The following is a 12,508-nucleotide window of genomic DNA, read 5'->3' on the forward strand; positions in this document are numbered from 1 at the left end:
TCTATGTCCTCCTACCTGGTTGGTTGGGGCGGCAGCAGCACAGTCTGAGATGGGGCAGAACCCGGGTGCAATACTGTGGCCGTTCCCATGGTAACGGGAAAAGGGCTCCCAGGATGCCCTGTCCCGCCTTGCTGGAGCTGGGATTGGACGACAGGCATGGGAGCGATCTGGAAGATCTATCAGAGAGATGGAGAAAGAGTGAGAAGATGGATATCTGTGTATTTACTACAAGTGTAATTACTTAGATTATTCTATGATTACAAAGACAAGTAAGAATGGTCATGTTGGAGCTCTGACAGCCCTGGGATACAGAATAAACCTGCTGAAATCTCAATGTCTTGGTCTGGCTGTCATCACCATGGTAACACTGCTTACCTTGCTTCCTGCTTGAGCTCCATTCTGGACAGGAAGAGGTGGAGCCACGAGGGGGAACTGCTGGGCAGGGGCGGGTGCCGTCCTCACTGTTGCCATGGGAAGCAGCATCTTGCCCTGTAGGACTGGGGACTGGGATTGCACTAACGGGTGAAAGAGAGAAGAAAATATGGATAAGGTTAAGCCTTTTTTGAAAACAGTGTCACAGTTCTACATTTATTAGAGATTTGGTGTACGACCCCCCCCCACCTCTGGCTCCCGGGCTGACCACTCCCACGGCTGGGCTGGAGGCATATCCCATCAGCGAGCCCGGCCCCACCTGCTTCCCATTGGCTATGGACATGTGGGTGGGCGGAGCTGTGGGCAGGTTGAAGATACTGTTGGGCAGGTTGTGCAGCTGAGGGGAGGGGCTCTTGGGATTAGAGCTGGCTGATAGGGTGGGCAGGATGTATTGGACCTGTGTGATGGCTTTGCCCCCGGGGGATGCCAGAGATGACGAGGAGAGGAACTGGGGCTGGAGCAGGGAGAGGGGCAGGGGGCCATTGGTGTGGTTGTGTGTGGGGGCAGAGACGGGGCCGGGGGGGGGCAGCTGGTGGTGGGAGGACGGATGGGGGGAGGGACTGATGAGCTGGACGGTGGGCTGGCTGTGTCCCGGGAACACCAAGCTGGTCACTAGCCCCCCTGGACCCGCCCCTGCACCTATGGGATTGGGTGACGATGAGGAGTAGTAGCCAGGCCCTCCGCTTCCTGCTCCGGAGCCAATCAGAAGCTGCGCCTGCTGCAATGGGAGGGACCTCCTGTCTGGTGGGTGAGGAATGGATGAAGCTGCTCCGTCTCGGGGTTTACTAGCGATAGGGACTGGCGTGCTCACGACCGGACGAACCACGTTGGTCACCACTGTAGAGGCCACTCTGACAGCCCCCAAGCCCAGGACAGGAGACAGGCCAAGGGGGGTAAGGGCAGAAGGAACTGGGCCTCCGGGGCTGGAGATGACAGAGTGGCCTGAGGAGGACAGGGAAAGAGAGAGGGATGACACTCCTCCTCCTCCATCACCACCTCCCTCTATTCCTCTCTTCCTCCTGCGGTCTGAGAGCCCCCCTCTCTCCTCGTCGTAGCGTTTGGAAGGGTAGGAGGAGAGAGAGACGGAGCGTCCGTGGGGGGTGGGCTGGGAGAAGGAAGAGCAGATCACTGGAGCAAAGACACGCTGCAGAGACAGAAAGAGAAACAACTAAATGTCTGTAGCAGGGTGAAAAGCATTTTCCGCTTCTCTAAATAATGGTACTATATCAAGAAAATGATCAGTCAGACAACTAACTCAATCTAGCCTTGATAAAGGAAGAGACTTACCTTGCGATCGCTCTCGTTCCCAGAGGCGTTGTCACTGTCGCTGTCCGTCACTCTCTCCTTACACTTCAGGTCTATGGAGCTGGCAGGGTACTGGTCCTCTGTAGGGGGAAAGGGGAGTGGGGGTACTCATGGTTTATGTGCATAAACACCCATTTCTAACTTCCTCTGCCAGTATATTGTACATGTAATATGCATGTCTGGGAATCGTTTGTGTGGAATTTCCTGCGACCAGATTTCCCTTAGGGGGCAATAAAGGTATTTTGAATTGAATTTCTCAAACTGTCCAATTAAGATGATGTCATTATGGGAAAAGAGCTCCCAGTAGTATTGTGTTTCCCAGCAGTGTTTACAGGGGCTTACTCCAAAATAAGCTTATAACTGTTGTTGAGATGTTGTCACAGCACTTTAGTTTCTCACCGATGACATCGTCGTCTCCCTCCTCTTCACAGATGACCATGCGTTCTTCATCACTGGTCATGTCCTCACTGACCCCCCTCTGAGACCGGGACAGGGTCTGAGCGCGCCCCGAAAACTGGCCACCGCCATCCCCACACATCTGAGAGAGGAGGAGGAAGAGGAGGAGGAAGAGGGAGCCAGATATAAAAACAACAAAGTGATGGATAAGAGGGACCAGTCAAAATTGACACACCAAACTAAGAAACCTCTGTTTATCATTGGAGTAAAGCGGCTGTGGTGAAAACATTATGTAGCATGGCCTTACCTGTGACAGTTCGGCCAGGGCCTGTGTGTTGCCCTTCTCACTCCTCTCCAGGCTGTGCATGGCACTCTGGGAGAAGGCTCGGGGGCGGGGTAGCTGACCTACATGTCCCTCCCCTGGATTCCGCTCAGACACACCCAGCAGGCCAGACCCCACCCCTTTCAGCTCCACACCATGAGGCTCTGAGAGAGAGAAAGTAAGGGGGGAGAGTGAGACAGTGGTGCATAGCGAGAGGAAAGAGAGCGCTAGATAGATATTAAATCATAATGCTTTAGTGATGACAGAGCTCACAGGAAACCTTGGCAATCAAATGAACATCTCTTCCTTTCTGTTATATCTTATTTGGGTGTATTGAGCAGCAGTGTGTGACTCACCGGTGGTCTCAGACATGCTCCTTTCTCTAATGTCTTTGCCTCCCGGCCCCGGGAGCCCTCGGCCATCAGAACTAGACTTCTTCCTGTCTTTGTTGCACCACTTCCAGTCTGGGTGGGCCTTAAAATGGGCCTCCTTCACCTGAGAAAGAGAGAAAGAGAGAATGAGCAAACAAAATACAATCATTTTTTGGCTGCTTAGTCAGGTCAGACTAAACCATTGCACTAAATTGGTGTGTGTGTGTGTGTGTGTGTGTGTGTGTGTGTGTGTAACACCTGGAAGGCGAGGTCATGATACTTCTGCTTCTCTTTGGGCCCCAGGGCGTACCACCACTCGCCCAGGATCTTGCTAACCGTGCGGTTGTCCTGGTTGGGGTGCCTCTGGTGCACCAGCGCTCGATGCCGCTTACTGAAGATCATGAATGCGTTCATGGGCCGTCTGATGTGGTCCTTCTCCCTCTGAGAGGGAGGAAAGAATGATTAGATGAGGGTGAGAGAAAGCAGAGCGCCTTGCCAGGGATTCTCCTCTTTTAACACTGTGATTATATGAGGAACGGAATGTATGACAAGGTAAGAGATGAATTGAGAAAATGAGTGAGCCAGAGACAGGTGAGAGGTTACCTTGTTAGGGCTGATCTTGTCCCCATCTTTGGGCAGGGCGCTGAGGGACTGAGTGCGTCTCTTCACAGGAGTCACAGACAAGGGCTCAGGAAGAACACTGGGCAAGAACCTGAGAGACAGACAGGTGGAGACAGAACCATGAAAACATCAGATCTCTAACCGAAACCATATACATCTCACTCACCATCATACCTCTGTAGCAAACATGGAACATTTCATTATTATTATTATTATTATTATTATTTATAATAATTTTGAACAACTCTTGGCGAGTGTAGGTCTTAGGAGAGATATTTGGATTAAACTGTCATTCTCTTTCACACACACAGAGCAGGGAAAGTGGCTCCACTCCCCAGAGACATTTCAGTGAATTCAGCAGACGCCTCATGACAGTCAATGGAGAGCAGCAGCCTGGCCACTGCCATTCTTTGAAGTTATGTTTGATGTTTTATTGTCAAACACACAGGATAGGTGCAGTGAAATGTGTTGTTTTACAGGGTCAGCCATAGTTGTACACAAGGCACATCGACAAGTCGTTCACCTTGTTGGCTCGGGTATTCAAACCAGCAACCTTCTGGTTCCTGGCCCAACGCTCTAACCACTAGGCTACCTGCCGCCCTGTATATTCATATAACCATTCATATGGCTAGTAATAAAGCACAGAGATGGAATGCTTTTGTTCCTCACCTCGTTGTTCAAATCCCATGCTGCTCTACATGTAGGAGTATAGTAAAACGTCACAGTGGACGCGTGGAGCCACCCACTCTACTCTCACTGCCCCAAACACATCTTGGCCGACCGAAAGTCATCTGTTCTTTCGACCAATTAACTGGTCTAAATTTTAAAAGGTGTATATAAAATCAACTATATGCATTGATCTTGTTTGATGCTTGACGTGGATGTTGATTCAGAGGGGTTGGGTGAAATGCGGAAGACACATTTCAGTTGAATGCATTCAGTTGTACTGACTAGGTATCCCCCTGTCCCTTTAAACACACTGTTTGATTAAATATGACACATCAAGATAAAACAATTAACCTGACCCGACCATGCTCCTCCAGCTCCTGCCAAACATCCCATTTACCACACGGGCCTGCCATCATTCACGGGCCTGCCATCATTCACGGGCCTGCCATCATTCACGGGCCTGCCATCATTCACGGGCCTGCCATCATTCACGGGCCTGCCATCATTCACGGGCCTGCCATCATTCACGGGCCTGCCATCATTCACGGGCCTGCCATCATTCACGGGCCTGCCATCATTCACGGGCCTGCCATCATTCACGGGCCTGCCATCATTCACTTACTGTGTGTTTACAGCCAGTGCAACTTTGGATCATTAGAATAGAATTCATTCACCAAAAACCACAAAATACACCTGAATGGATTTCTGCAAATATATAAACACCACGGGATTCCTCTTACATTTGGAAACTTTACTGTCCTATCCAAACAACCGTGAGAAGGTAGGCTCTCTCTCCCTTAGTTATGCACATCAACAAGATGAACAACTAATGCTAGCCAGAGCAAGATGAGCTCAAATCTAACAAAGGAACATTAGATAAACACTCAAACTTTCAGCTAGTTGGCTATAAAAATTGCACTGATAAATGGGGAATTGTAGCCTCCTCGACCTTCTGCAGCTTGCCTGCCAATGCATGCTTGTCCTAACCAAGCACCCAAGCTAACTGGCTAAAGTTGGCTAGCTTGCTAGCTAGCTACTTCCAGAAACAAATGAGAGAACACCTCACTCTGACCATTGACATTCCCAGCATCAGCTACATTAGTCCGTTTTTGTCCAGAATATTATGTCATTGAAACTGAAACAGTGCATCCCGAATGGAGGCAGCAAACAATGTACCATTGTAATGCTGAATGATATTAATAATGCATTGAACTGCATCCATCTATTCTGCCAACAACGCCTTAGTGTATGTCATGGAACGTTGAGTCAAATATAACCTATTTAAAAAAAAAATCTTATAAAGTTGGTTTTGTAGTATAAACTGTGAATTTGATATTTTTTACTGATATTATGATTGTCTGTTTGTTTCATATGTGCAAAGCAGTTAAAACGTTGTCAGTTCCACACTTCACCGGTTAGTGTGTGCTAAATGTGAAACCCTTTTTGCAAGGAAGTAATAGTTGTACAATTCGATTGGGAAACGCTTAATGGTTGTGTTTTTGTATTCTTATGATTGGGACCTACTGGCTTATTATGTCTGAGTTTATAGACTGTTTATCCTTTAACATCATGCTGTTTGTGACTGCTGTCTTTCCATCGGCCCTATGTAGTGGTCCTGGAGAAGTTGGTATATTCTAATTTTGCCAGAGTTCCCAAACAGGCCGCCCAGAGAAGGAAGTGTGAAAAAATCCAATGTTATTCAATGTTTTTTTTTTGCATTTTTCCTATAGATTTTTCAGATTTTCACTCTCAAAATCACAATTTTTTTTAATATTGAAAGAATACCAAAAATGGTCTAACTGACCACACCGCTCACTTAAAAGAAATATTCAATCATTGCATCTAAACTGTCCACGAGCGTCTGCGTAGGCGCTAAAATAGAACTTGGTTATATTTGTGATGCTTGAGGCGCTGCAAGTCCCGCCTCTCCTATCTCCTGATTGGTTTCTAGGAGCCTATACCCACGTGGGTGATTGAAAGATGATCTGAGGTCCACACTCCTGTCCAGTTGGTGGTTGTAATGCACATTAAAGTTGGTTGCCAACTGCCATATAAACTCCAAAGAAGAAGCCTGAAGGAGGAGAGATTACTAGAAACTAACACTGTTTACCCTTTTATCTGTGGAATAATTGTCAGAGGACCTTGTGCATTTCAGGTAAAATAACAAGCCAATGTTTATATCCCAGGACAAATTAGCTAGCAACAGCAAGCCAAATTGCCATGAATGTTTAATGCTTTTCGACCTGTCACCAAATGAATACAGTTGGTTCAGAGTTTGTTTTGGTAATTCAACCTGCGTGTCCTGATCACATCTGGTGCGGATGGCCAAATCAACCTGCATGTCCTGATCACATCTGGTGTGTATGGCCAAATCAACCTGCATGTCCTGATCACATCTGGTGTGGATGGCCAAATCAACATGCGTGTCCTGATCACATCTGGTGTGGATGGCCAAATCAACCTGCGTGTCCTGATCACATCTGGTGTGGATGGCCAAATCAACATGCATGTCCTGATCACATCTGGTGTGGATGGCCAAATCAACCTGCATGTCCTGATCACATCTGGTGTGTATGGCCAAATCAACCTGCATGTCCTGATCACATCTGGTGTGGATGGCCAAATCAACCTGCGTGTCCTGATCACATCTGGTGTGGATGGCCAAATCAACATGCATGTCCTGATCACGTCTGGTGTGGATGGCCAAATCAACCTGCGTGTCCTGATCACATCTGGTGTGTATGGCCAAATCAACATGCGTGTCCTGATCACATCTGGTGTGGATGGCCAAATCAACCTGCATGTCCTGATCACATCTGGTGTGTATGGCCAAATCAACCTGCATGTCCTGATCACATCTGGTGTGGATGGCCAAATCAACCTGCGTGTCCTGATCACATCTGGTGTGGATGGCCAAATCAACCTGCATGTCCTGATCACATCTGGTGTGGATGGCCAAATCAACCTGCGTGTCCTGATCACGTCTGGTGTGGATGGCCAAATCAACATGCGTGTCCTGATCACATCTGGTGTGGATGGCCAAATCAACCTGCATGTCCTGATCACATCTGGTGTGGATGGCCAAATCAACCTGCATGTCCTGATCACATCTGGTGTGGATGGCCAAATCAACATGCATGTCCTGATCACGTCTGGTGTGGATGGCCAAATCAACATGCATGTCCTGATCACATCTGGTGTGGATGGCCAAATCAACCTGCGTGTCCTGATCACGTCTGGTGTGGATGGCCAAATCAACATGCATGTCCTGATCACATCTGGTGTGGATGGCCAAATCAACATGCATGTCCTGATCACATCTGGTGTGGATGGCCAAATCAACATGCATGCGATGGAACACGCGGACGCACGCACCCGGTCTGGTCAGCATGTAAGTCCACATCAATCTGATTGGGTGGGCCTGTCAGGGCCTGGCTCCCCAGTGGGAGGGCGGGCCTCTGTCCACCCAGGCCCATCCATGTCTACACCCCTGATGCAAATAGTGCATGATGGCAGTTGCACATCACAAATAGCCTTCTAACAAACACTTCTGACTAAACTTTTTAAATATCTGGTTTGCATACCCATTGTTGCCTTGGTTAACATTTACTGGGAGATATGTTGAAACGTCTTTCCTACCCTACCAGCTACCGATGTCATTCTTCTCTGAGCTACTCCATGCCAAAACCATCTGAAGCTGCACACTCTTACTGCCTGCAGATGATAATCCATTGAAACTAGACTATGTGCATGTCAATATATTTCACGTGCTTTGCGATTTTGTAGGCTACTTTGTGAATGATTTCTCTATTGTACTTCATAATTGTCATACACCTCCACTACACTACTTTGATACGCTTCAGAAGGGATTAAGCCCAGGCTGACCTCAACGTGATGGGGTTCATCTCTGCTCTCCACGAGCTGGCTGCAGCAGACAGGAAGTTCTACTGCAGGCTCAGAGACGTCAAGAAGCGGGGGGTCAGGCCTCTACTGAAGAAAGGTGAGACGAAAGACATACAGACATAGGGATAGGGCTGTTGAGGTAACTGTATTACCCGCCACACAGGCGGTCATGAGTCATGAAGGCAGTCAAATTCCACTTGATCTTTTAGTCACGGTAATTACTCTTCTCCAAGCTCTGACGCTGCTGATGGTCATTAGTAGCCTACCAAAACTTGTTAACTGCCAGGTACTCAGCACTCTATTGTCCCTCTAATCACTCTGACAGCAATGCAAACGTAATGGTAAACCCTAATCAAACACTTCATGAGAGTCCATGAGCTCATGTTGCGCAATATTTCTATAGGCTATTGCGTGAGAGAACAGAGTGATGGCCTCTAATAAAAAGAGGAGGATTTAAATGTATTTTTTTTCCCACTGCTCCTGTTTCCAGACAGGTGCATGATAATGGTCCATTCTGAATGTTGTCCCGTGTGGCTCAGTTGGTAGAGCATGGTGTTTGCAACACCAGGGTGGTGGGTTCGATTCCCACGGGGGACCAGTACGGAATACATTTTTTTTTTTTTTTTAAATGTATGAAATGTATGCATTCACTACTGTAAGTCGCTCTGGATAAGAGCGTCTGCTAAATGACTAAAATGTAAATGTAAGAAGAGAGTATACGCAAAGCCCACTGGAAAAAAAGTGAACATACGTCTTATACTGTACCTGCGTATACCCTACACCACTGGCCCTTTGTGTTTATACTGTACCTGCGTATACCCTACACCACTGGCCCTTTGTGTTTATACTGTACCTGCGTATACCCTACACCACTGGCCCTTTGTGTTTATACTGTACCTGCGTATACCCTACACCACTGGCCCTTTGTGTTTATACTGTACCTGCGTATACCCTACACCACTGGCCCTTTGGGTTTAAACTGTACCTGCGTATACCCTACACCACTGGCCCTTTGTTTAAACTGTACCTGCGTATACCCTACACCACTGGCCCTTTGTGTTTAAACTGTACCTGCGTATACCCTACACCACTGGCCCTTTGTGTTTAAACTGTACCTGCGTATACCCTACACCACTGGCCCTTTGTGTTTAAACTGTACCTGCGTATACCCTACACCACTGGCCCTTTGTGTTTAAACTGTACCTGCGTATACCCTACACCACTGGCCCTTTGTGTTTAAACTGTACCTGCGTATACCCTACACCACTGGCCCTTTGTGTTTAAACTGTACCTGCGTATACCCTACACCACTGGCCCTTTGTGTTTAAACTGTACCTGCGTATACCCTACACCACTGGCCCTTTGTGTTTAAACTGTACCTGCGTATACCCAACACCACTGGCCCTTTGTGTTTATACTGTACCTGCGTATACCCTACACCACTGGCCCTTTGTGTTTATACTGTACCTGCGTATACCCTACACCACTGGCCCTTTGTGTTTATACTGTACCTGCGTATACCCTACACCACTGGCCCTTTGTGTTTAAACTGTACCTGCGTATACCCTACACCACTGGCCCTTTGTGTTTAAACTGTACCTGCGTATACCCTACACCACTGGCCCTTTGTGTTTAAACTGTACCTGCGTATACCCTACACCACTGGCCCTTTGTGTTTAAACTGTACCTGCGTATACCCAACACCACTGGCCCTTTGTGTTTATACTGTACCTGCGTATACCCTACACCACTGGCCCTTTGTGTTTATACTGTACCTGCGTATACCCTACACCACTGGCCCTTTGTGTTTATACTGTACCTGCGTATACCCTACACCACTGGCCCTTTGTGTTTAAACTGTACCTGCGTATACCCTACACCACTGGCCCTTTGTGTTTAAACTGTACCTGCGTATACCCTACACCACTGGCCCTTTGTGTTTTACAAAAAGTGCACTCTCCTACATGAGTGTGCTGGTATTACGGTTGATCTCCTTTCAGAATCACTGAAGACCTATAGGTTCACCACTGTACTAACCTGTCACACCTATAGGTTCACCACTGTACTAACCTGTCACACACTGAAGACCTATAGGTTCACCACTGTACTAACCTGTCACACACTGAAGACCTATAGGTTCACCACTGTACTAACCTGTCACACACTGAAGGCCTATAGGTTCACCACTGTACTAACCTGTCACACACTGAAGGCCTATAGGTTCACCACTGTACTAACCTGTCACACACTGAAGACCTATAGGTTCACCACTGTACTAACCTGTCACACACTGAAGGCCTATAGGTTCACCACTGTACTAACCTGTCACACACTGAAGACCTATAGGTTCACCACTGTACTAACCCGTCACACCTATAGGTTCACCACTGTACTAACCTGTCACACCTATAGGTTCACCACTGTACTAACCTGTCACACACTGAAGACCTATAGGTTCACCACTGTACTAACCTGTCACACACTGAAGACCTATAGGTTCACTACTGTAGTAACCTGTCACACACCGAAGGCCTATAGGTTCACCACTGTACTAACCTGTCACACACTGAAGGCCTATAGGTTCACCACTGTACTAACCTGTCACACCTATAGGTTCACCACTGTACTAACCTGTCACACCTATAGGTTCACCACTGTACTAACCTGTCACACCTATAGGTTCACCACTGTACTAACCTGTCACACACTGAAGGCCTATAGTTTCACCACTGTACTAACCTGACACACTGAAGACCTATAGGTTCACCACTGTACTAACCTGTCACGCCTATAGGTTCACCACTGTACTAACCTGTCACGCCTATAGGTTCACCACTGTACTAACCTGTCACGCCTATAGGTTCACCACTGTACTAACCTGTCACGCCTATAGGTTCACCACTGTACTAACCTGTCACACCTATAGGTTCACCACTGTACTAACCTGTCACACCTATAGGTTCACCACTGTACTAACCTGTCACACCTATAGGTTCACCACTGTACTAACCTGTCACACCTATAGGTTCACCACTGTACTAACCTGTCACACCTATAGGTTCACCACTGTACTAACCTGTCACACACTGAAGACCTATAGGTTCACCACTGTACTAACCTGTCACACACTGAAGGCCTATAGGTTCACCACTGTACTAACCTGTCACACACTGAAGACCTATAGGTTCACCACTGTACTAACCTGTCACACCTATAGGTTCACCACTGTACTAACCTGTCACACCTATAGGTTCACCACTGTACTAACCTGTCACACACTGAAGACCTATAGGTTCACCACTGTACTAACCTGTCACACACCGAAGACCTATAGGTTCACCACTGTAGTAACCTGTCACACACCGAAGGCCTATAGGTTCACCACTGTACTAACCTGTCACACCTATAGGTTCACCACTGTACTAACCTGTCACATACTGAAGACCTATAGGTTCACCACTGTACTAACCTGTCACACCTATAGGTTCACCACTGTACTAACCTGTCACACCTATAGGTTCACCACTGTACTAACCTGTCACACCTATAGGTTCACCACTGTACTAACCTGTCACACCTATAGGTTCACCACTGTACTAACCTGTCACATACTGAAGACCTATAGGTTCACCACTGTACTAACCTGTCACATACTGAAGACCTATAGGTTCACCACTGAACTAACCTGTCACACCTATAGGTTCACCACTGAACTAACCTGTCACACCTATAGGTTCACCACTGTACTAACCTGTCACACCTATAGGTTCACCACTGTACTAACCTGTCACACCTATAGGTTCACCACTGTACTAACCTGTCACACCTATAGGTTCACCACTGTACTAACCTGTCACACCTATAGGTTCACCACTGTACTAACCTGTCACACCTATAGGTTCACCACTGTACTAACCTGTCACACCTATAGGTTCACCACTGTACTAACCTGTCACACCTATAGGTTCACCACTGTACTAACCTGTCACACCTATAGGTTCACCACTGTACTAACCTGTCACACCTATAGGTTCACCACTGTACTAACCTGTCACACCTATAGGTTCACCACTGTACTAACCTGTCACACCTATAGGTTCACCACTGTACTAACCTGTCACACCTATAGGTTCACCACTGTACTAACCTGTCACACCTATAGGTTCACCACTGTACTAACCTGTCACACCTATAGGTTCACCACTGTACTAACCTGTCACACCTATAGGTTCACCTCTGTACTAACCTGTCACACCTATAGGTTCACCACTGTACTAACCTGTCACACCTATAGGTTCACCACTGTACTAACCTGTCACACCTATAGGTTCACCACTGTACTAACCTGTCACACCTATAGGTTCACCACTGTACTAACCTGTCACACCTATAGCTTCACCACTGTACTAACCTGTCACACCTATAGCTTCACCACTGTACTAACCTGTCACACCTATAGCTTCACCACTGTACTAACCTGTCACACCTA

At 47.4% G+C, this 12,508-nt stretch overlaps 1 protein-coding gene across 1 annotated transcript in view; it reads right to left on the minus strand.

Moving 5' to 3' along the window:
- LOC106605863 (protein capicua homolog) overlaps positions 1–12,508 on the minus strand; it is a 102,133-nt gene that overhangs the window by 10,517 nt on the left and 79,108 nt on the right. Inside the window, exons 6-14 of the mRNA XM_045717745.1 lie at positions 3,430–3,538; positions 3,085–3,267; positions 2,812–2,950; positions 2,441–2,619; positions 2,137–2,275; positions 1,720–1,817; positions 622–1,576; positions 376–515; positions 16–176 (exon numbers count right to left, since the gene is read on the minus strand). Of these exons, the coding sequence (XP_045573701.1) occupies positions 16–176; positions 376–515; positions 622–1,576; positions 1,720–1,817; positions 2,137–2,275; positions 2,441–2,619; positions 2,812–2,950; positions 3,085–3,267; positions 3,430–3,538 (2,103 nt within the window). The remainder of the gene's footprint in view (positions 1–15; positions 177–375; positions 516–621; positions 1,577–1,719; positions 1,818–2,136; positions 2,276–2,440; positions 2,620–2,811; positions 2,951–3,084; positions 3,268–3,429; positions 3,539–12,508) is intronic.

The sequence above is a fragment of the Salmo salar genome, chromosome ssa05 (genome assembly GCF_905237065.1).
Source record: "Salmo salar chromosome ssa05, Ssal_v3.1, whole genome shotgun sequence".
In the NCBI taxonomy this organism is placed as follows: Eukaryota; Metazoa; Chordata; class Actinopteri; order Salmoniformes; family Salmonidae; genus Salmo; species Salmo salar.